Source organism: Anser brachyrhynchus (assembly GCF_964034855.1).
Source record: "Anser brachyrhynchus genome assembly, chromosome: 4".
Lineage (NCBI taxonomy): Eukaryota > Metazoa > Chordata > Aves > Anseriformes > Anatidae > Anser > Anser brachyrhynchus.
The window spans coordinates 66520505-66545260 of record NC_137698.1 but is presented as its reverse complement, the minus strand read 5'-3'; the positions used below and the strand labels follow the sequence as shown (position 1 = coordinate 66545260).

The window sequence follows — 24756 nt, the reverse complement described above, 5'->3', positions numbered from 1 at the left end:
GGAGGGCCAACCATATCTTCGGGTGCATCAGGCACGACATTGCTAGCCAGTCAAGGGAAGGGATTGTCCCACTCTACTCTGCACTGGTGCGGCCTCACCATGAGTACTGTGAGCAGTTTGGGGCACCACAGCATAAGAAGGACTTAAAACTATTAGAGAGTGTCCAAAGGAGGGCTACAAAGGTGGTGAATGGTCTAGAGGGAAAGACGTATGAGGAGCAGCTGAGGTCCCTTGGTTTGTTCAGCCCAGAGCAGAGCAGGGCAAGGGGAGGCCTCATGGAGGCCTGCAGCTCCCTTATGAGGGGAGCGGAGGGGCAGGCGCTGAGCTCTGCTCTCTGGGGACAGCGACAGGACCGGAGGGCACGGCATGGAGCTGGGACAGGGGAGAGTCAAGCTGGGTGTTAGGAAGAGGTTCATCACCCAGAGGGTGGTCGGGCACTGGGACAGGCTCCCCATAGCACCAATCCTGCTGGAGTTCAAGAAGCGTTTGGACAATGCTGTCAGACATAGGGTCTGATTTTGGGGTGGCTCTGTGTGTAGCCAGGAGTCAGACTTCATGATCTTGGGTCCCTTCCAACTCAGGGTATTCGGTGATTCTATGACTGCAGAATGTAGACCTGTGAAGAAATAAATTGTATTAATTATGCCTTAATAGTAAATGTTACTCTGAATATTAATAGAGGTCTCCCCTACATATTGCACTAAAATCTGAGGCAAGTTGCAACTTTACCTTAGTTTAGCATAAATGAAATGAATTGTGTGACTACAGATCCCAGCTGTGCATAGCAGAGATGCAAGCAGTCTAGGAATACTGCGGCAGTGACTAACATCCAGCTGCTCAGTAACCTCATTTTACCATGAAGCACTACGTGTTTTATATATTTATATTGCCACCCAAGGTTAAAACACAAATGTTTGAAATCTCTGCTTCTCTCTGACTTCCCTTAATAGTAGCAGATCATGTGTAGAGCTCATATTTTGGCTGACACTCCTATAGGGGTTGTAGGAAGATGCTGATATTATTACTGATATTATGTGTGATTGGATACATTATACCCTTTCTGGTATATTACAATAGAGAAGCAAGCCTTTCTCTCTTTTTTTTTTTTTTTTTCCCCTCCCCTTCTATATTAATGTCGAATCCCACCTGGAAAAAGCATTGCTTCATGTACAGCCTGCTGAGCATCATCTTATAATGAGGTTTCATCACAGTAGGTATTACTATAATGGGCTATAAGACCTCCTCCCCAGCCCTTAGAGTCACTGGCCTACATTTTCTGAGATGTCTGGGACTCTAAATACCTCAGTTTTGGGGTGTCCAATCTGAAACCCTTTGAGTAGACTTGTTTTTTTTTCAGAACAATTCATTTGGTTTATCCAGTAAGGACTTTCCCATTAAAGTGGCTAAGAAATTAAGAAATACAAAATCAATTTCATTTTATTTTCCCTCTACTTACTTCCTCCCCCATGTTTCTACTAATAATAATCCACCTTTTAATACAGTTTTTTCTTTCTGTTGCTTCAAGGTAAGATCCTCCTATCCTCCTCATCTTATTAGCGGGAAGTATCTTAGGTCAAGTAGTGGATTCAGGTGTAGAAATTTGGGAATCAAATCCCAAAGACAGTGTGTGTGCGTAAATTAGATAAATCAATCTATGCCTGGCTGGGGATCCCATCTGTAACACAGTGGTAGGGCTTCTTAGCTACAGAAGGATGTTGTGGGAATAAAATAATTGAGTGTATGTAAAGATCTAAGTCACTATGAGGATCCTTGAAGTATGGTCCTTCTAGAAGGTTTTCTAGCATTTCCTTTGCAGAGTAAATATGAACACCTCTCTCTGCTTCTTTTTCTGTCACCATGTTGGGCACAATAGAGGGGTTGTGGATAAGAGTAATCTGGGATGGTTGATGAGGGAAATAAGGACAGGGTTGGATGCTGCTTGGTGTTATTTTATCCCCTAATACTTTGAGATCTTGTTGCCAGTAACACATCTGCACAGCAGATTCCTTTGCACACACAGGAACAAACATAGCCTTTTCCAAGCTCTAGTTCTCTAGCTGTTTACTGAAGAGAGAAATTTCAGGTATGCGGTCTTTGCTTTTCAATATTCAGGATGAGTTCTTAAGAAGGTTTAAAACAAAGCTCCCTTGATGACTTTTAAAGGTGTGGTGATACTTGCTAATCAATATTTTATATTGATGTTCCAGGTGGGTAAATTGAGAGAGAAAATCCAAGAGGTTAAGCAAGAAAGGGAGCAGGAGCAGCACAAACACACTGCCTATGTTTCTGAACTGAAAGCTAAGCTCCATGAGGAGAAAATGAAGGAGCTTCAGAGCGTCAGAGAGCTACTGATCCGGCAGCATGAGCAGGAAGTAGCAAGAATGGTGAAAATCAAAGATGGTGAAATTCAGCGTTTGCAGTCAACCGTCAATGTCCTGCGGGACGGGGCAGCTGACAAAGTGAAGACAGCACTGCTAAGTGAAGCAAAAGAGGAGGCTCGGAAGGCGTTTGACAGCGAACGAATGAAGTTGCAACAGGAGATCTTGGAGCTGAAATCTGGTAAAAAGCAGCTTGAAGAAGCTTTGAACAACATTATGCAGGCAGATAAAATGAAAGCTGCTGATCTGCGCATGGCTTATCAGTCCCATCAGGATGAGATTAATAGAATAAAGCGTGAATGTGAGAGAGATATCCGCAGGCTGGTAAGTTCATTAAGTTGTACATGCTTATAGCAGTTTATGGCAGTGTTTAATATATTTCTTTATCTGCCCACAAACAAATATCTAACCTGTTCTGCAGTGACATATTTTATCAGTGTTGGTTGGTACAATAGGCTGCTACTTCCACTACTTTTTCTTCTGTACAGCATAGATGAGCCTTGGTTCCATGGCTGTCTCAACCCAATTCAAAGTTTTATGTCCCATCAAGTCAAATGTGAGTAAACCAAAAATTTCCAGAGTGAATTTTTTCAACAGATCAAAGAAATTGATTTTCCCTTTCCTAGTTGCCTGAGCTGTATTTCTTTACAAAAATCTCTTTGATGAAAACAGTGAGGCATTCATCATTTGTCAGTTCAACAACACCTTTGTGAGATGGCAAAACTAAATTTTCAGAGCAATTTTATAATTTTATGTGGGGAACCAATTGCGATGAACCAAGACAATATGTTTTCTCCTTCTGAATCATTGTCCTGCTCATTCAATTTTAACTATTGTTGCTCTTTTTGGTTTTTTAAATTTCTGGGTTTATATGATGCCTTTTAGGGGCAGAAAAATTAGGGTACAGGACAGCAGGCTTTTGTCATGTTTCATAAGCTGTAGAACTTCAGCACAGATGGCCAGACTATGCTATTTGTATAAAATGGAAGAACAGACAAAATTTCCTGACAGCGAGTGCCCCAAATATTTCAAGTTCTGCAGCTTTGTAAAAGGTAAAGAATCTATAACGTGGGTCATACACATCAGTATACACAAAGTAGTTGAACATCAAAGGACTTTTCTGTTGGTACCATGATACTTTCTATGCATATTCAAGATCTGATAGTTAATCTGGCTAAACTAACAGTACAATAGTTATGCAAATAAAATGTAAAATTATAAAAAATATATTAAATATTTTTCATATGTAAAGTCTGCATTTTAAATGGAAGAAAACATCTCTTTTCTGAAGCCAAAAATATTTTGTCAGTTTGTGCTTATACAGATATGTCCTCTCATTTCTTTGGTTCTTTAGGAAAAAAGATGGTGAGGGCAAGCTACGAATGGGTGGTGATTTTCTTTCTGGGGCAATTAAAGCTTTTAATGCAGTTAATATTTGTGCTTTAAATAAATTGGATATTGATCAACTCTCAGGGGTAGCATTTCCTTGATAAACACACTTGATAATGACCACTTCAAAGACTGACAACATGATATTGCTGTGAGCATAATTTCTTTCATGTTTTGTTCCATATTATACAGCTAAAGTTTTAAAATCATGACTACAAAGCACAGGTAATTTTAAAAAGTGTTAAGGAGGCGATACGCTTACTACATTGTCGCCTGTGTTTTTCTAGAAAATAGTTTATATTAAATTTAGTCTTCTGAAGCTCAAGAAATGGTGAGGTGAGGCACATATGCACGCCAGATTTTGTCATCATAAATTACCCCAGTAAACACACCTACAGTGTGTCTTTGAGTGGTACTGTAAAGGAACTGCACTTCTCTTTCAACAGTCGAACCTTTCAGCCTGCTGTGATATGAAAGTGATGAAGGAGGGCGTTCAGGGTTTCTCATCTGGCACAAAACAATTCTGTCAAATCATTCAGAATAGTAATTGGAGCCTTACTGGGCTAATCCATTTCTTCCTCCATTATCCAGTACAACTATGTCTATAAAAGATGACTATATTTGAAGCGTGTGTAGATAACTCCTGTTATCTACTCCCAGCTCTGGTGGAATTCTGCCATTGTTTTCATGGGCTTTCACTAGAAGTGTTCATATCCCTCTCCACCTTAAGGTGGGGAAAAATATCAGAAAAAATATCAGAAGTCTGGTGTTGCCTTGTAGTGGCTTAACCCCTTTCAGATTATGAATTTCAATTTTTTCATTAAATTGTATGAGTTTTTATTGAAAAAAAAAAAAAAGTGTTTCTTCCAGGAATTCATAATGATTTAGGCAGCTGTTTCTGTATAGGGCACTCTTTTAATCTGGGGCAAGGTAAAAAGCAAAACAAATAAACAAACGAAAAAAAAACACTGCAGAGTTTTTAGGTGCTGCTATCTTCCACTGGGAGAGTAAGTGGGATTTGAGTCAGATTATCTGGATATTTCCCTCCCTCCTGCCCCCTCATTTTAAATAGTGCAAAGGATGCTTGCCTTCAATTTTAAATCAACTGTATCTGCAGCAGATTTGGGGTACTCTATTATTTTAGATCCTACCCTTGTGAAATGAAATGGCAAGAATGTGGCAGGCAGTATTAGCACAGATCTGTAACTGAGCTTCAATTAGCATGCTTTTTGTTTGTGCTGTTTTATGACAGTATTAAGAAATCTGCATCTTTGGTATTAATGGCCGAAATGGGCTGGACATACCATAATTGAAAATCAGATGGAGTAAATCAGGATTCAGTGTATGATTGTCTTGTTAGACTTGGCAGATTTATTTTTACAGTTTTAGATCACAGATTGGCTTTGCAGATTTATTCCATATATAAATAATTATTAAATTAATATAAATAAATAAATATAAATAAATAAATAAATATTTCGGCTGGGAAAAAAATCAATACTATTACCAATGGTTTTAATACCCATGGCTAATTTGAGTAAAGTCTTGCTTTTTCTTGGCTTGCGGTCAAAAAAATAATTAAAAAAAAAAGCATTGAGAAAGGAAAAAAGAAAAATCTATTGTCTATGAATATGTGGATGTAATTATATTGGGTGCATTAACAGCCATGCTTGTATTGTACAAATGTTAGTATTTTAGAAATATCATTCATTGATTTTGAGATATGTCTTCACACTTCTGAACTGAGCCGTGAAAAATACCCAATAAGCCTCAGTGCAAACAAGATGAATGGGAAGATTCTAATTCCTAATAAGGGAAATTAAAACAGCTACTTTACAAAGAATATGTTACTCTTTTTCTTGATATAGTATGAAATTGTATTGGAATTTGTCAGTTCCTGTAACTGACTTCATATAACAGTTATATAAATGTTTTCATTGATTCAAGGAATGCTTGTGGACATGATTTCTTTTTTTTTTTTTTTTTCCCTTCTTCCCAAAAGAAAATACGTAAAATTTGGAAGTAAAAATAACTAGTAAACAAAATGGAGGTACAAGTGAAACAGAGAGGCTTTAAAAGTAAAGGGACAACTTGAAGAAGAAGAATGCAATAACAATTCTTTCTTTTTTTTTTTTTTCAGACAATATTTTCCAAGTAGGTGAGTCTGAGTAGTATTCAGTGTAGAACAAAAACCGTTATGACACAGATTGAGGCATTTCTTAAATATAGAAATAACATTAAAAACAGCAAATAGGAATAAAATCAATAATAGTAAATTGAAAAATAATCTACATGAAGGAAAAGTGCAGAAAAAGCCTATTTTTCTGGATCAGATTTTTCAAAGAAAAAGAACATGTAGAATCATTCTAGCACACTTTTATTCTCTGAACATCAGTATAAGCAGTTCCAAAACATATATTCAAATGGAGGCAAGTGTGTGCATACCTAAATATCTCTATATCAACAGACTTCTGTTTTAATAGCAACCTTGTAAGCAGTATGTCTAGTTTCCCTCCGAGGTCTGGGCTGGTATAAGTTAATTTAATAAAATACCTGATAAATGCTGAAAAGTACATTTTTTCATTTTTTCCTGAGCCTCCAGTAAGCTTGTCATGTAAATGACATGCAACAGGTTTCCTCTATTGGAAATTTCTTTAACATCAAAACCTTTCATCCACTTTACAGATAAATATCATTCTATTAATAATAAATAGTTAAATAGTAATAGATAAATAGTTAAAATCTTCGCACACATGGTCTTCCTGAATATTCCTAAACAGTTCAGATTTAAATGAATTGAAAGACTTATGTCACTTTAATGTAAAATAGACACAATTTTCTTATCCACAAAATCAATGTACTGGCCACCAGCCCAATGTAACCTCATTTACTGTAACCCTTTGAGCCTGATCCGTCAGCCAATTGTTGCATGAATTATAAACTCCTTCCATCGTGGAACTCTTCTGCAGTTTAGTGTTTCCCAAATATATGTAATGCCATACCTGAAAGAATATAATTCAACCTAATAGATTAAGTACTTTTTTGGATTTAAATTCAAAGCAAGAATTGTTCCAGTTCAGAACAAAACCAAAGGCCAGATTTCAACTCTAGTCCTTAGTAAGTTGGTGTTTTCTAACCTTGCACAGCTCTTACTGTGTGTGTCTGCCTATAATGCATTAGTGTATTTCTTAGCATTAGAATTTCATAAGTGAACTGGAGTATCATAAAATCATAGAAAAAAATAGATTGTGAGGGTTGTCTCAAGGTTATCCCGAGGTCATGTTCGAATCAGGGCTACCTTAAAAGTTGGATCAGGTTGCTCACGGCCTGATCCAGACAAATTTGAAAATCTCTGAAGATGAAGATTCCACATCCTCTATGGCAGCCCCAATACTTAATTGCATGTGGAGTGAAATTTCTTTCTTCTTTGACCTAGTTGGAATTCCTCTTTCTGTTACCACTGATTGCCATGCTTTTCATTTTGCTATTTCATTTGCCATGCATCTTTGAGGAAGATCTGCCTGGTTCACCCTAATGTTCCCATTTAGATAGCTGCAGTGGTATCAGCACCAAAGGCTTTTCTTGTTTTCTTTTTTTTTTCTTTTTCTTTTTTCTTTTTCTTTTTCCTTTTTCTTCTGCCAAACTGCCAACTTCAGCTGGCTTCCATATTTTTCGTTTGCAGAGCTTAAACTATTTAAGGGTCAGGAGTTTCTATCTCTTTTATGTGAACTCCATGAGATTTCTCCAGCACGTCAAAGTCCCTCTGAATGGCAGACATCTCCTCTATTGTAGCAGCTCCCAAAATTTGGTGTTCCATTTCTTCATCTGGATAGTTGATGGGGAAGTTAACATGCATTATTCTCTTCAGTTTTTAAGGGGTAAAATTTATATGTCCAAATAAAAATCTGTCTTGCAAGATTCAGCAATTCTTTTCAGTAAAACATGAAAAACAGTAGGAGCAAAAGTTTAACTCTCCACCAAAAAACAAAATTACATCCTTTGTAATGGCTGCAACTATTTCCTTGTAACATTTCTCTCGCATTCCTGTTACTAGGATTTTGCCATTTTAAGGCATTGGTATTTCTATCTCTAGGTTACACCCTGGAGTGTGAGTGATAAAGAGGCTTTTTCTCTCTCAAAATTCTGGTAGTTGGCTATTGGCAGGGGGACTTTTTGTTCCTCTGCTGCCCTGAGACTTGAAATTCGAGTGATGGGGCATGGCTTTTTTCACTTCACTTGTGCAGTGGGTGTAAGCAAGAGTATTGTTTCTTCCAAATAGTTAATTTTTGAAACTGGAAGCTGAGTTTTGAATCTTCCAAGTGTGTCTTTGAATCTTGTAAGTGTGTGCAGTCATGCATGGTTGGGTAGAGATTGCTGTGACATGCTTCTTATCACCCACTTAAATGTGTATGTATTTTGCACGCAGCTGCTGCTATCAAATTGTATGCTGCTTCTCTGGATTTTGCCATCTGTTTGAGAAGCCTGTTTCAGTTACGTTTCAAGGCTGAACTAATCTCCTGCAAAGACCCTTCTACCACCTTCAGCATTTTAGGACTGCAAATAATACCTTGCTTTCAGACCTCTGAAGATTTATGCTTGTCCTCTCAGGAACTAACAGGGCAGTATTCCACCAGAGCCTTGTTTTTTTCCTGAATCACACAGATCTAATGAAAATGCTTTATAATACAAACTCAGCATTTTCTGTTTATTCATAGTATTTTCTTTGGACTTTATTATTGTAGGTAGGTCACAAATCAGACTTTTATGTCTGTTTAAAAAGCATGCAACTCTTTAGACAGTATTAAAAACCCACAGAAATGATGTATGGTGTGGCACGTGGAAAAAAGCTCATGAAGTTTGGATTACTGAGTTTTTCTAACTTTTCCACCATTTGAGTACTTTTGTTTCAGTTCTTTCAATGAACAGTTAAGAGGCTGCAGTGACCTGCAGTACTGCAAGGTTCTTTTGAGAAATATACCGGAAACCTATCGAAAAGTTCTGGAATTGTCTGCCTTTATAGTGTATCTTGTATAATTTATCAGAACTTTTAATATATTCCTTAGATTTACTTACTTACTTAAAAAAAAAATGGTGGAAAATATTCACTATTGGTTTAGGAAAATTACAAGAATGAAATTTAAGAATAAGTCCCAACTACTTGCGCATATAACCCTTACTTCTCCACTGGATGCATGGCGTCTTTTCTCCCTCTTTCCCTGAGGTTCCTAGATAAGCAGCAAGCATTTAAATAAATAGGTGACCATGTCTGCTGTAGAGGAGGCTATGCACAGCCTAGAAATGTTTTGGTTCCTCTCTCCAGGTGCGCTTTCAGTGTAGAATATTGCTGTTAGATCTTACTGGCCTTTTATTAATGTAAAAGTTGTTAATTCTATTTAGTTCTAACTATTTATTTGAGTAGCCTCTCCTTTCTGTTTTTCCACTTAACTAGCAGTCCTCCTGTCAAGATAACCCTATTTTCAACGTCAAGCATTTAGTATAAAGATCAATTCAAGTTCTTCTGGAGAAAAACACTGTAGAATTCTGTTCTGCAGTTGGCTAGGAGATAACTTTGATATGGATGGGTCTTACATTTGGCCATGCAGCAGCTGGCTTTTTCCACTTTGAAAACTGAGTATGTGACTGCCTTGATAGATCTCGCTTTTAATTCCCTGGGAATTTCTCTTTCAACTTGGTGAGAGGCTAAAGTTCCCCCAAAGGTCTCTGACTTTCTTTCATTGCAGCTATTGAAGTGTAGGATAATTGGCACAGAGATACTTTTTCCAGTGGCTGCTTGGTTTTCTTTCATGTCTGATAAATATTATTACAACACTTATTTCTGCTCATTTCTCATAGCTTTTAGGAGGCTTAGATACCTGTTCTTAGGAAACCGTGCAATTTTGGCACAGGCTATAAACATTAGCTCTTCACGGATATAATGCAGGTAATTGCTGTGTTCAGCACCTAACATATGACAGTACAAAACCCATTAATTAAGAAATGATACTTCAGAAAGCGGTAATTTTAACCAACAACACCAGAGTTACTTCCAAGGTGATTCTGTAGTAATATCCTTCTGCAGCTGCTGGTTGATGACCTTATTTTCTTTTCAATGCTCTTTCTGAAGTTATTTCTACTACTTCCCTTCTCAAAGCATATAATGGAAAACGAGTTCTAACCTCTTGCTGCTCTGATCATCTTGCCTTCTGATCACAGAATCGCTTTTTATACTGAATTTTGCCATGCTTAACTGCATAAAGAAAAATGTGACTTTTCTAAAATGTTCTAAAATCCATGCAGAGCAGAATGCAAAAGAATATGTGTGACCCTGTTGTACTGTATAGCTGTAGAAAAAAAAAAAAGGAAGAAAAAAAAGTTCAATTTTTAAAACTGAGAACAAATTAGCAGCCAAAACAAGCAGTTGGAAGGAGTTTCTGGGATTTGATTCAGTGTGATACCTTGCATGTGAGCCAATGCATGGATTGGGATTTCACCATGCTAAATATGATGGAATAAAAGATGGTCTCTACCCTTTGTATCTTACCAAGAGGTCTTGAATAGCAGTACAGGGAGCAATACACAAAAGCAATGGGACAAGCTTTCAGTTGCTTGTCTCAGCTATATTGTGCCACAGATGCAGAAATGTCCTGTAGGCACCTGCTGTGGCAAGTCCTGTACCATGTTCCCAGGACCACGGGGGGCTGAGGAATGCAGTGGAAAGGCTTTTGCTTGCTCGGAATCATGTCATGAATCATCAGGTGAGACCTGATCCATCCAGGTTTATCAGCTTCAGCTCAGTGATGACCTTAGCATACCTGAGTGTATTTGTGTACATATTATATATATATATATGCAAACATATGTATACATACCACATTTATGGGAAAAGCAAACTTTTGGAAAGGTGGAAAAAGCTTTTAAGCAAAAGGCTTCTTAATCTGCTGAAGGGCTTCTCTACCTGAAGGCTTTATTTTTTTTTTCCTTGCCACATAGCAAGGTGTAATAAAAAATATTGCTTTTCTTTAGACCATGTGGATTCCCAGACAATCTTGGCTATGACAATGTTACTTTCACAACATGTGTTTGGTCCGAAGAGCAACCTACAGGGAAACCAGATTAATTCACTTTGGATTTCATTTTCCTAATGGAAAATACTCTGCTTACTGTTAAAATAAAAACCGTAATACATAGTCTGATAATATAAGGCTGTTTTGCTTTATCCTGCTATCTTTTTTGTTTGTTTGTTTTGTATAACAAACCTGGCAAGGCTTCTTCAGGAAAAGAATAGTTCTCCAGTGGCGTTGAACTGGCTTGGTGACTATGTGAATGCTTTTACAACTGTTAAAATAAGGCTACACAACGCTTAAGCCTCTTTGAAGAGTTGTTTTGTCTCTGACTATCAGTGTATGTTCAGTGTGGGAAAAGGAGAGAGATCACTTGGGTTTAGTCTTGTATCTTCTCTTGCTTTGCCTGCCTGCCCCTTGACCTGGCACCTCACCCACTTGGAGCTGAGGAATGTTGCATCCCTGAAAAATCATCTCCCCCTGCCTCCCCCCCTTTTCTTTTTTCTTCTTTTTTCCTGATTTGTAGGCTCTGCTAAGAAAGCAGATGGGGAAGATGAACAAATTTGCTCTGTAGTATGCAAGTGAGAAGAAAGATGGTAAATCTTTGGGTCAGGCATTGGGGTAAATTTAAGGAAAGTGAGTTAGTGACTGGGCTGATATATTTACATTGAAATCATATGTGTAACTGTCCCCTTCAGGAAAGGAGAGTTGTATTGTGAACCAGGCATCTAAAACAGAATTCAAAGCAGAGGTGTTATTACTGCTTCTCTATTCATCTCTATCGGTTTGTTTTAAGTTACTTGAGTAAAATTGCTTAGTAAATCCTGCTAGTTTGTGCTTGTAATGAAATTAGTACTCTTGCAGTATTCTGTATGTGTGTGTATATATGCATGTTGACTCGTGTAAGGATTCTCTACTGTGTAACTCAAGGTATAAGTCCAAATTAAAAAAAAAATAGTGTGTAGTAATGGCTATTGTGTTACTGTTTTCAATCATTATCAATGTCTCAATGATTTTTCTATTTGACTGAAACTTTTTTTTTTCCAAAAATTTTCACCACATAGAATTTATGGTAGAAGAAAAAGCAGTATGAAGAGTAGAGGGTAATTCTGCCTTCTTCCCCGCCTTCCCCCAACCCCACCCTAGACCATGCTCTTTCATGGCCTTTCTTTGTAATGTGTGTGAGCTTGTGTGCCTTCATCCATGGAAGTGTCTGTGAAGGGTGACCTGGGCACCATTTCACTGATGACATGTTTCAGAAGGTTTGTTCTGCTGCGGTTCAGCATCTGTCAGTCTATACCAAAATTGTTGCTTTCTTTTTATTTCCAACTTAAGCATCTATATTGTTCCATTTAACATTTAAGTTGTGAGAGTATGAAGAGTACAAAATGTGTGACTAATTGGGTAATTAAAATCAAGGCTGCCTACATAACATTAGTTCTTCCTTGTTAAGTGTGTGACTCACATGGCCAAATTTCTATCTCAGTTACATAGATGCAGTTCCACTTATTTCAGTATGAACACCTGTGTTATTGAGAGCCAAACTTTGTCCACAGTATTTAGTTACATGACATTTTTTCCTCTGAAGAGATCCCGAACAGATCAGTGTGCATGACAGATAGCATTCAGTGAATGAGGCAGCTGCTTAATTTTTGTCATTGCTGTTCTCTGCACAGTCTCTCTGAAACCCTGCATGTTGCAGATTCTTCCAGTAATAAAAACTGCATGCTTTTCTGGTAGTCCTTTTTGACATATTTGAAACTCTCACAGATCTGAATTAACTTACTGGGAATTATTACCCCCATTTACTGGATGAGGAATCGAGACCCAATGACCTTCCCAAATCAGGAAGGAAATCTACATCAGAACCAATAATTGGGATTTAAGAGCAGTCTAGCCTGCTTTATTCACTTCAAATCTGACCTTTTTTCTGTGATCTTGTCATGAGTTCATCTCATGCCATCTCCTGCCACTCGGATCCAGAAAACTAATTTCACTTGTTTTGTAGCAAGGAATAAGACTGGAATCCTGAAGAAGCAAGTTGTATCTGATGATGTAATCTGGTTGTGTTAATCCTGTGCATCACTCAGACTCTCAGACTTGACAAAGTTTTATTTTTTTCTAGCATTTCTGTCTCTCTCTTTTTTTTTTTTTTTGGCTGGGGCATGGGAGGGTGGGTTAGAACTTGACTGAAGGACTTCTATGGGTGTAGGACTATAATAAATAATGCATGTAGCTGTAATAAACAATACGTGAATGATTTAACAAGTTCATGGTTTTATTTTTATTTTTCTTTTTGCATACAAATATAATACTCTGACTTCCAAAATTCCATGAGTTTGTTGGCCAAGAAAATGATTTAGTAAACTGAAGGAGATAGAGCATGGTTCTAATAAATATATCATTAATGGTTAATATTCTTGTTAAGAGTTGTGTTTCTATAGTAACTGCTGCAGATTCCCACTTCTAGCGTTTGGAATAGTACCAAAGTGAATTTAACACTGATGCTGGGAGGGACAAATCCTATGAGAGCTGCAATAGATCCCTGCTAGCAGCATGCTTTATTTGGTATCGAGATGTATGAACAACACAGTTCAGTAACCATAGATGGTGTTTAAAAACTAGTTCTCCCTACCATTTATTCTAATGCTCGGCATGCATTTGCTTTTTTCCTTCTATACAAAGACTAGGCCTCCTTTGAATCTTATAGCAAAGGCACACAAAATGCTTAGGTATGCTTAAGAATTGATGTTGAAACGTGTGTGTGTGTGTATGCTACTAATTTTAAAATGACTGTGAAGAGATTCACCCTGCATGATTTTTCACTAATAAAGAGGGGAGTCAGCAAATGTTTATTGCTCAAACTTCAAAATATAGCTTAGGTGAGCTTTAAAGGGTCTTCTTGTCTTCCCTCATACTAGCCTTTTGTTTCTTCTCTGGAACATAGTGAAGGGAGATTTCTCTTCAGCTTATAGAAATGTGTATAGTCAGATAAAGTGGAGACAATTTCAGTGGCTATATATTCTGTTTCAGTGTGATTGCATCTATTTTTGTTTGTTACTTGAATTGAGACTGCACCCAGCAAACTCATGATCAAGTGAAGGCTGAAACTCTTAAGGGAAGGGAAAAAGACTTCAGAGAAGAGATATCTTCCTTTTACCAACCCCCGTTTGGCTGCTGGTATAAATCTGAGAGAAACAGAACTTTGTTTTTGCAAGTTTGTGGATATGCATGCGGTAAACACTTGGGGATGTTATAGAAATTTCCTTCTTGCTTTTTTTCTTTCCAGATGGATGAAATAAAAGGCAAAGACAGAGTGATTCTGGCTCTGGAGAAAGACCTTGGCATCCAGGCAGGCCATACACAGAAACTCCTCCTTCAGAAAGAAGCTTTGGATGAACAGCTTGTCCAAGTGAAGGAGGCAGAACGATACCACAGTAGCCCTAAGAGAGAGCTTCCTGCAGGAGTGGGAGATATCACTGAGCTGATGGGAAGCCCGGTAAGAAAATTGTATTCCCTTCAAATGTTCAGCATGGGACAATTACTGCCTGTGTATTCACATTGTTTTTGTGGCTACTTTTAAAATACTAGAACTAATTCATGATAAATGGCCTTGCATTACATTGTGGTGTTTTGCTGATGGTTAGAAACTCCTTAGACCTCTTCAATTTCAAAAAATGTTGAAAAATAGGTGGATACAGAGCTTTTAGCTTGTGAGCTAAAAGTGAGCTTCATCTATGAACTAACTAGTTTCCTGTGACTGAAAAGGAACTTTATCTAGAATCCCATTATTTTCATAGAGTTAGTTATTTCATAATTTTAGAATTATAAAATAGAAACTATAGTTTTCAAAACTGCCATGTGATTTTAATCCATGCGCTATGCATTAGATTTGTTCTACTGATAGTAAGAAATCTTGTGAGAAGTTACCAGTAATATATAAAATATTATTTATATCAACCTTTGTTTTTTTCTAAACTCTTAAATCTTTACATACATTTGGCAAGTAGATCCTTTTAATGTAAGATATCACGTAGCACTTCCACAGTATGTTGTTTAGTTTTTCTTTTAATTAAAATAAGTTTTCCAGATATTGATGTAAGAGTTGATTTTAGATTGACACAGTCTACTTGTTAAACCATGATATTAAATTTATGGGTAGTAAAGTATATTTTATAAGATAATTTTATATGTCTCTATGTTTTTGATATAAAGGAGCAGCATTTGGATGAACGAGATGTGCGGAGATTTCAGCTGAAAATCGCTGAACTGAATGCTGTAATAAGGAAGCTGGAAGACAGAAATACTCTCTTAGCGGATGAAAGAAATGAACTGGTAAATTAATTAGTAACAACACAGATGGTGACTGGGAGGGCATCTTTATGGTAAATGAATTAATGCTGGAAAGTCACTGTTATAAATAATTTACAAATTAGTCCTGCTTGGCCACAATCAATTATATCTAAAGGTAAGAGAGATTTCTATGGATATTCACTTTGTCACCATAGACATGGGTGGAATCCCTTTTGTTCCAGAGTAATAAAGCTTTATAAATTTATTTTGGGGCCCTCGTAACCAAATAGACTTGTAGCTTGCCTGTGGCACTGTGTAATAATGTTGTATAAAACATGCATAATCCACGCACTCAAATTACTATATTAATCTTTGAAATAGACAAAATTGACATTAGTTTTGTGACATGCTTATGCTAGCTAGGAGTTAAAAAGCTCTCATGTACTGGAGATGGCTAATCTGCCATCCCCTTTCTCAAGGGTAATCTCTTAAGTAGGTGAAATTGTCCTAGGAGAATGATAGTAACTCATGAAAGAATGGATATGACAGTAATTTAAGAATGAATTTTACTAGCCTGCATTGCTTCTTAATTGCTTTTAATGAGATTAATGGTAAAACTCACATTGACTGCAATGGAAAGTGAGTTTTAACAATAAGAATTTTTATACATGTCCTGTTATAATGCTCTATTCCAATGGCAGTAGAAAGGATTTCTCATTCTAATCAGGTGGAATTTTGCCCTCATGCAACCTGAGTATCTGACTGTAAAACAATGCTATTATTTATGGTGAGGGTAGAATTTCAATGCAATAAATTGAGTGGAGCACTGACATCTTCATAGTTGCTTTGACGTGCTTAGTTTTTCCTGTTGAGATTTGAGGGCTTTGCTTTATGATGAAAGGACTAAATTTAGTTGCAATATATTGATGATTATCCAAACTAATTTTTGAAATTTTCTCGTCCAAAATCTTGGCTGAATCTAGACTAGCAAAGTTAATTGGATCATACTAGAGTAAAATTGGATCAATTGAGAACGTAATCATGTATTTAAAAAAAAAAAAAAGGAACAAAAAATCTATTCCATTTTAAATAGCTATATAGTCTAAACTGCCTTTTCATATGACAAAATTGATTCCTCGTTAATTATTTTATTTTATTGGGGGTAAGGAGAGCATGCTTTTTAACCTGGGTACTATCAGCTGTTTTCCCTACTTTGCCTAGATGCTGAGTGGTGTGGTTTTTCATTTTCTTTTTCTTCCACTTTTACCAGTGGAAAATACTACTACTACTACTACTCTACTCTGTACTCACAAGAACATCATGCTTTCTTTCAAGGTTGCATTATATAAAGACAAGATTATTCAGCCTCCTAATCCTTTCTGTGGACATAAGTCATTCAAAACATCCCCGAAGAATGCTAAAGTACTGCAACATCTTTACTGCAGTGTCCCTCTTAATGGAAGGCATGTATGACTCAGTCAAATGCTGAGGTTTCAGAAATGCATTTTGGAAATCATATGGAAGAGGTTTTGTCATATTTCAAGACAATAGTACATAAACCTAGTAATATCAGTAAGCTGTTGTGATTAAGTACTGTAAAAATCATTTTCTTCTGAGAATGAGACAGAAAACCAAATATTCATAGAAACTAGCTCAGGAGAGATTATCTTTTTCTCATTTCTGGTTAAAACTCAGAAAATTGAAAAATCTTTTTATTGGGAAAAAAATATAGAAAAGGACTCAAGGATTAATAAAATAGCAGAATACTGAATGCATACAAATACAAGAAAGGGCAGTAATTTGCTTCACATAATTGTCTAACATCACAAGACCACAGGAGCAAAATTGAGCAGCTTGGAAATGTCAGCAGAATGCTGAGATTGAATCTGTGCCCTCTGGCTGACTCTCTCATTGCTCTAATTACACATTAAGTATAAGGGTTTTTTTAAAGTAAAGGAGGAAGAGTTTACTAAGGGATAGTTGAGTTGGTAAAAGATTGCTACCCTAGACATAATTGCTCACAATAAGTTTATATGCAACAAGATTAGCTTATCAAGAAATCAGTTTTATAGATAATCGTAAGCATTTTCCAGGAGCAATATAGGGACCAGAGCTATTTCTTATTTGTTTGGACTCCTTTAGTTCTTAGTTTAGCAATAGCCTATCAGATGCCACTTAACAAAAGAACTAAACTTTCTGAATGAAGGAAAAAAGGCAAGAGAAAACCCACAAATTTCTTCTTTCCTGCAATTACAAACTAAAGCACAGCTTACTTTGTTCCTTGCCATTTACAGCTGAAACGTTCTCGAGAGACAGAAAGTCAGCTGAAGCCTTTGGTTGAAAAAAATAAGAGGATGAGCAAAAAAAATGATGATATGATGCAGTGCATCCAGAGAATGGAAGAAAAAATAAAAAATCTTTCCAGGGAAAATATAGAATTGGTAAGTAATCATATCTAATGTCACGTTATGAGAACACAGTTGCTTCAAGGTGGAAGTGCTTGTGAGGCTTTTGCTCTGGTACAGACATTTCAGAGTCTCAACAGTAGGATGGTATGTCTGTCAAATTCAGCCAATGCACTTGAATACTCCTATTCTAAATTCAGAGTGACATATCTTTTGTGTCTTTGTGTTGTATCAATTCACACTGATTAAGGAAAAGGATCACAAATAGTTAAAAATGTGTTTGGAGGCTGTAAAAATTTATGACAAAATCAGCTTTAGTAATGCTGCTTTTTTGATTAAAAGTCAAAACTGAATTTAAATGCATGTGCCAATGGCTGTACCATTGTAGAATCTTGAGTTTGCTTGCCTCTAATTTTGTCCCTGACTGGTCTTTGATGCTGCCCTAAACTACCTTATGTGAAGTACTGACACCAAGGCACACAAAATGTATGATATTTTGTTGGTGAAAGAGGCCTTATGTTGTGGTGGAGGATGCAGTGATGAGTATGCAGAATTCTTGATTGCTACATCACATGTGAGGATGTTCCTACTGTTATGGGAAGACCCTTTAAAACATTCTTGTGTTTAATAACAGATTTTATTTTAATTTTGTAGAAAGAGAAGTTATCTGCACAACCAGCACTGAAGAGGCACACATCTTTAAATGATCTTAGTAGCACACGGGAGGAACAAGAAATTGAATTTCTTAGACTGCAAGTCAAAGAAAAACAGCATGTTATTGATGATCTCACAGTGGTAATACTTCTCACGTCTGGTACACATATATGCATGCATACACATCTATAGGCAAACTGAAGATTTGAGAGCAATATTTTAACTCCAGTTGTAGTAGTGGCATATAAGTAGTTCTTCAGCATTGAAGGGTTCTTGTTATTTCCCAAGTGGTGAATGAATTCCTTTGGAATGTGTATAAATCTCTGGATCTTAAAGCACTTACCATTTATGGGCTGCTTGTGGAAAGAGGTGTATCAATCCATTCATCTTACTTACAAAACTGGCTGTCAACAGCTGAGGAACCTGGAGGAAAGGAAGCTTTCCAAAACTTAATGACGGAAATATGTTGGATATAGACCCTACTGTAAATCCAACCTCTCTCTTGATGTAGAAGTTCTCTTGAAAAAAAGGAACATGCAGAATGGCATTCATTTCACTTAACTGAGCTGCCCACACTAGCTGTATTTATAGCAAATAGAGAGAAATTTGCATGACTAATTTAACTAAAGGTAGCAGCGTATTTTGGTATTTGGCACAGCTGTTACCCTCTGTGAAGACTACTAAAGATGATGCTCAGAGATTTTTGCACTGTTTGGGACTCACTTTAGTTGTTCTAGATGTGTTTTGGACATTAGGATACACCATTCTGGTGCTGGAAGAGATTATTTATCATCTCTGAGAGATCCATGCCCTTCTGGAGCAGCACCTGGAACTCAGGCAGAATGTTCTAGAGGATCTCAGATTGGCACTACTGAAAGCTACATGATGATGAAACGAATTTAAGATCACTCTGTCTAAATAAAAGATTAAGCAATCGATTAGAACACTGAAAATAAAAATAGAAGATACAAAGTATAAAAAAAGAAGATATGTTATCGCTTGGTCTGGAATATTGTCTCTATTCTTGACAGTTCCCTTCAGATTTTGACCCAGGATTTCTCTCTGTAATTAGTGCCAATGTCTGTGTGCATTCTCCAGTGTCACAGTGTTGCAAGCAGTAGGATCTTTGCCAGACTCTAATGGAAGGTCTGATTCACAAAGGGTTGCTGCTTTACCTTCCAAATACAACTTTACAGGCAAGGTCTGTGTCACTACATTAAATTCCCAATATATGCAGATATAACTCAATTTATATTTCTTCGTGAAGTAGGTATGAAAGAACTCTACCCACTGCATCTTAGCCAGTAATTTGAGGAAATGTATCCTATCCTAACTTTAGTCAACTAGTATTAAATAGTTTTAAGTATGAAAGTAAAATTAATAAGCATTTTAAAATATGGTTTCATTGTTGCTTTATCTCCTATTTACAGATACATTTTCAGGGGCAAAAATAAGTTAAATCATTAACTATGTTACTGCTTTGATTGGCGGTACAAACTAATTGATGCTTCACCTGCAATATGAATGCAGTGGAACTCTGCACTTCCATTGTGCTTTTTAGCTATTATTTCTGGTCCAAATCACACCTCAGGAGAATACAAATGTATCATAAATATTAAAAATGACCCACATGTCACATACCTGATTAATATAAAAGTCATCAGCTTAACTCCAGCTGAGACCAATGTGATACACAGACAAAAGAATGATAGTCTTAGGCAATAGTGTTGTCTGAATCGATTTACCTTGTCCTTTGAAGAGTATCTTTGATGCTCTTGAATCCCTATCAACTTGAGTTCTCTGATGACAGGATTTCCTGGTCAGGTCTTAACAGGAAAGCTGTCAAGATAAACTCAGATGCTTGCAAAACATGCTAGTGATTTAACAATGTTTTAAATTTTTTTATCTTTTAAATTGGCATTATTATTGTTCTGGTAGTTTGACGTGTGATTGAGACAGAAAGTAAACTGAGCAGTCTTCTTGCAAACAAAATTAGTAAGAGTAAGGAGTGAGGGGTTTAGGAAGTGTTTGTTCATTCTTCAGTGGAGTGAGAGGAAAGAAAAGGAAAGACAGTGAGAAGACTAGCTAGTTTCTCCAATTATTTGAACACCTGCTTTTAATGCAGGAGACCTAGGTTAAATCAGGGACTGTGCTTTAACCAGGTCCCTGAGGAGGGAACATTCTTCTCCTGCAGTGTCTAAAATTCAGCTGTGTGGTTTCAAGTTTAGCTTTATATATTATGTTTTCCTACACCATGGAACATCTGTTTCAGTCTACCTCGGCAGTTGTTATTTTTCCTTATTTCAAAAGCCAGATGTATTAAAGGTGCAATAGTAAGTGTTGTGCTTTTCTGAATTATTTCTTACTTTCCAAAACTTCTTTCTTGGGACAATGTGCTGATAAAGATGAATTATTTTATTGTGATTCCTACTGGGTGCTTCTTATTTGTCCAGTTTCCGAACTGAATGTATAACAAGTAACTCTGAATAGAAAAATACCATACAGTGAGCAATAACTGCTAGAGATGCACTTGCTACTGCTATCACTCCTTTAAAAATAGAGGTGTTGCAAACAAAGATGCAGAGCTAATGAAAGAATTGGGAAAAAGGCAAGGAGATAAATCACCCACTTTTTTTTTTTCTTTTTAATTTATGCCCTCCTTTGCATTTCTTACCTTGTCTTTCTCCTCTTCTTTGGAATTCAAGACAATATTCTTGCACTTCAATGTTTCTCAACCCAGTGTTTTTCCAATTATAGCTGTATTATGACTTAGTTAATTGTGATCTTATTCCAAGGCCACATTAGAAAAAAGACATGGGCTATTCTGAATATGCTTGATCTGAAGCAGTCTTTGTTTTGATGTACTAAGTTAAATGTAGGGCTAATTTCCCTTAATAAGAGAACACCTTTGGATTTTAGACTTTTGTCATACAAGGGTAAGTCACATGTAGCACTATCAAACTGTATGTCAGAGGATGCCTGGTATGATTACTAAAGATGGATTCATTTTTGGCTACCAAACAGCTTCTTCAGGATGGCGGAATGCTGGACTGAGAACGTTAATTCTGTTTCCATAGTGAGCTTCTTGGTAAAAGAGTCAAAAGAACTGTCAGAAATCTGTGCCCAATATTTAACGAAGCCTCTTCTTGCCAACTTCCAATCAAGCGTGTAAAGCATGTGGCTGAATGTTTGTTTGCTTAAAGAGATAAAACTGCAGTATCACGTGGTGTTACACCAACATGGTGTCATTCAAAAGATAAAGACATTGTGTTAGCTTTATCTCAGGCTTTAAGAAAATTGTAATATTTCTTTGTGTTCGACATAACTAAATAGAGATTCCAAAAGAAATCTTTACTAAAATGTTATCTTTCGTTCTAGGAAAGGGAACGGTTATTAAGGTCTAAAAAACAGAGGAGGAAAAGTCTGAAGCCTCCAAAGGTGAGCAAATCTTCATTTTCTGTGCTTTTTGATTGCTATGAACAACAGTAGTTTCAAATACTGAAGTTAGAACTCTATTTAATTGTTATCATTTAGAATGATAACATTTCATGTAATTCTCCTGTTTTCTCTAGTAAGGCCCTAGTAAGTTTTTTTTTGGATAATGTAGGAGCTGCTTCAGGAGTTTTGTACTGCACACAAGTTTGTTTTTAATACACAAAATAATTGCAGTTTTAGCCATTGTGGCTTAAATTCAAGTGTCTTGAAGCCTAATGATATAATGACTTGAAACAACCAATATTTTAGAGTGCAAATTCTCAGTCCTTTTTAAATACAGTATACCCCTTTAAAGCACTTGCACAAAGTTACTGCTTAATTACATTGAAAACTTTAACTCATGCTAAGGATGTTATTGAAATGATATTTATGTAGATATATAAATAGAAAAAAAAAGATAACTATTTTTCTCTTGTAACTGTTTTGTTCTAGAGTGCAAAGAAAAAAATAGAACTAAGAAAAGGAAAGTTTTGTTTCTGAATGTACCTTCAGTGTTTATTGCAATATGTGTTTTAAGTAATTGCTAAATACTGTTTTTTTTTGTGAAGTTGAGCATGAGCAGCCTGGAGCATGTAAGGGGAGGAAAATGGGATAAGAGGGAGAAAATGGAAATGAAGAGAGGTTATTATCAAGTATATCATGGTTTAAGATGCATGCTTTTAGTATTTTTTTTTTGTTTTGTGTTGATGTGTTCTGCGTAGTATACTCCTGATGACCTCCAGGTGGTGCTTTTTTATTGCTCTGTGCTCTGTAATAGCTGTATTCTGAAATATTTCTCCTTTTCAGTTCTCTGTATTGGTGGTAATTCTTCAAATGATGCTTCTAATAATGATATGTCTTTGTCATACAAAAAAAAAAAAGAAAAATTCAAATGCAATAATAAATTTTATACACCTTCTTCTTTTATATAATGTAAGGCTGATAGAGGCCAAATGTGTTTACAGCAAACCTTAACTGTTCTTTCTTTGTGTACCATACCTGGAAGTTTATGTATTGTGAGCAAGTTTAAAACAGGATTAAAAAAAAGAAAAGTGTGTACCTAATCTGACACCATATTTTTTTTGTCTTCTGTAATTATTAGCCCTCCTCATATTTTAAATAAATTGCGTAGATCTTTTACTAAACTGCAAAGTTCCTAAATGAAAAAAAAATCTATGATTTGATAACTAATAGTGCTAATTTTCATAGGCTGAAAACACCCATAATTATTAATTTATGTATTAAAAATATCCTGGGTTGACAGAACTTCAGCTGACCTACACTCTGAACCCCTTCTCTTTACCTATTTTTCCTTGAGTGAGATGCTTCCTTAGTGATATCATCTTCTTTTCCTTATTGAACAGAACAAGAGTTGTACAACATGAAGGTTTGAGAAATGGGTTTGATTTCACTGAAAACTTTATTGCATTGCTATTCTTCATGTGGCAAGAATGCTGTATTCTGCAGAGTTTACAGCAAGAATTGTGTGCATATGAGCAACGGAGTTACTAGTGCTTTGCTTCTTATTTCCGTCCATGCTACCTGTTGAGGAAAAGCTTGAGCTTTTGCCAGCTGCTTCCTTCCTTTGCTCATCACTCTTCTGTACATGTATTTCTCTACATGGTGATCTGGCTGTCCTCCTCTAGACTTGTGAGCCCAAGTGAGCACCCTGAGGACGTGACCCTGAGTTGTGAGACTGAGGCCTGAGCTAGAAAAATGAGGTAGACCTTGTTGTGGAAGACCTTCCCCTTGCTAAAGGTTCTTGGGAGGATTTTTAGGAACTAATGTGATATGTAGCAAGTCTTCATTCCTATCATAAAGCTTGTTTTTACTTACTTGCAATTTGAGAACATCCTATAATTTTCTCAGTGAAAGAGTTGGGTAGGGAAATGTCAATCGCTATTGTTGGTAGAGTGAGGGGCAACAAACAACATAACAATTAAAAGAGAAGGTTTTTAAGTTGGACTGGCGCTCTATGGACCTGGGTTGTGGGGGTATAAAATTCTCCACCTGACTTTTAAATAAGGGTGTAAAGAGTCACTTGTGTGTGTTACAGAGGGGACAGTGATAGAGACTTCTGAAGAAAATGCAAGTGGAGGAACAGCTAGACAGAATGGGTCAATCTGGGAAAAGAGAAAAGGCAGATCTAGTTGAAAATTGGGTGCATTTTATGTTATATATACATACATATATGTGCAGATATGTAGTTTTTAAATGCGCTAATTCTTTAATGAAGGAAATAAGTCATCAATAATATATTTGTTAGGGTCCTATTACTTGCTATGTGTATTTGCTTGTATGTTATGTGTAATTTGGGTTATGATTACTATCAGCCCCTGTGTAAAGGCAGAACTGCAACTTCCTTCAAAATTATGCTTTGAAACTTTGCACAGCTAATCTGTTATATCTTAATATCAAATCGTCTAAGTAAATTTTCTTGTTTTTTGCCTTACTGTTTTAGATAGATTAGATAGATTTAGATTTTAGATTGTTATTTCTCACTCTAATTCTCTATAAAAATATATTGAGTTACAGCTAGGGTTGAGAATTTAACAAAAATTAGAACAACTACACTCCAAAACCTAAAAACAAAATTAAAAAAAGCATCCTCTCTTCCTCTCCCCCACCCTAACCCCCCCCCCCTTAATGTTCAAATCAAAGACCCATCCTTTCTCTAATTGTGATAGGTACATTTTAAAATTTCATACCTTAATTTTAAAATATTTTTATTTTTTATTTTATTTTAATGATTGTTATAAGCCAAAGAAATTTACATTTTTTGTTATTACATTATTTTAATATAGAGGCACTATAGCTTGACTCCAAAGCAAAATCCACATAGGCAGCTATATTGAAAAGGTATATTATACCATTTAAAATCTTCTCAAAGTTCATTGCAAAATGTGCTTTGTCTTAGTTGTGCCTGCCTAGCTCCCACTTAAAGGTTGGTTTAACAGGACTTTCAAAAGGTTATCTCAGGTCAGGAATTTCTCCATGTTTTCTTGACTCCTACATTTCATGGACAGGGAGTCAAAAGGGTTTGGAATACTTTAGTTAGGTTCTAAATCCAGAAAGATAAATCAAAATCCTCAAAGCTATGTA

General features: G+C 36.3%; 1 protein-coding gene across 1 annotated transcript in view; it reads left to right on the top strand.

Annotated features, from left to right (window-relative positions):
- Positions 1-24756, top strand: part of JAKMIP1 (janus kinase and microtubule interacting protein 1) — a 153321-nt gene that overhangs the window by 78671 nt on the left and 49894 nt on the right. Inside the window, exons 4-9 of the mRNA XM_080588974.1 lie at positions 2208-2702; positions 14118-14327; positions 15044-15163; positions 17416-17562; positions 18181-18321; positions 21559-21618. Coding sequence (XP_080445100.1) covers positions 2208-2702; positions 14118-14327; positions 15044-15163; positions 17416-17562; positions 18181-18321; positions 21559-21618 — 1173 coding nt within the window. The remainder of the gene's footprint in view (positions 1-2207; positions 2703-14117; positions 14328-15043; positions 15164-17415; positions 17563-18180; positions 18322-21558; positions 21619-24756) is intronic.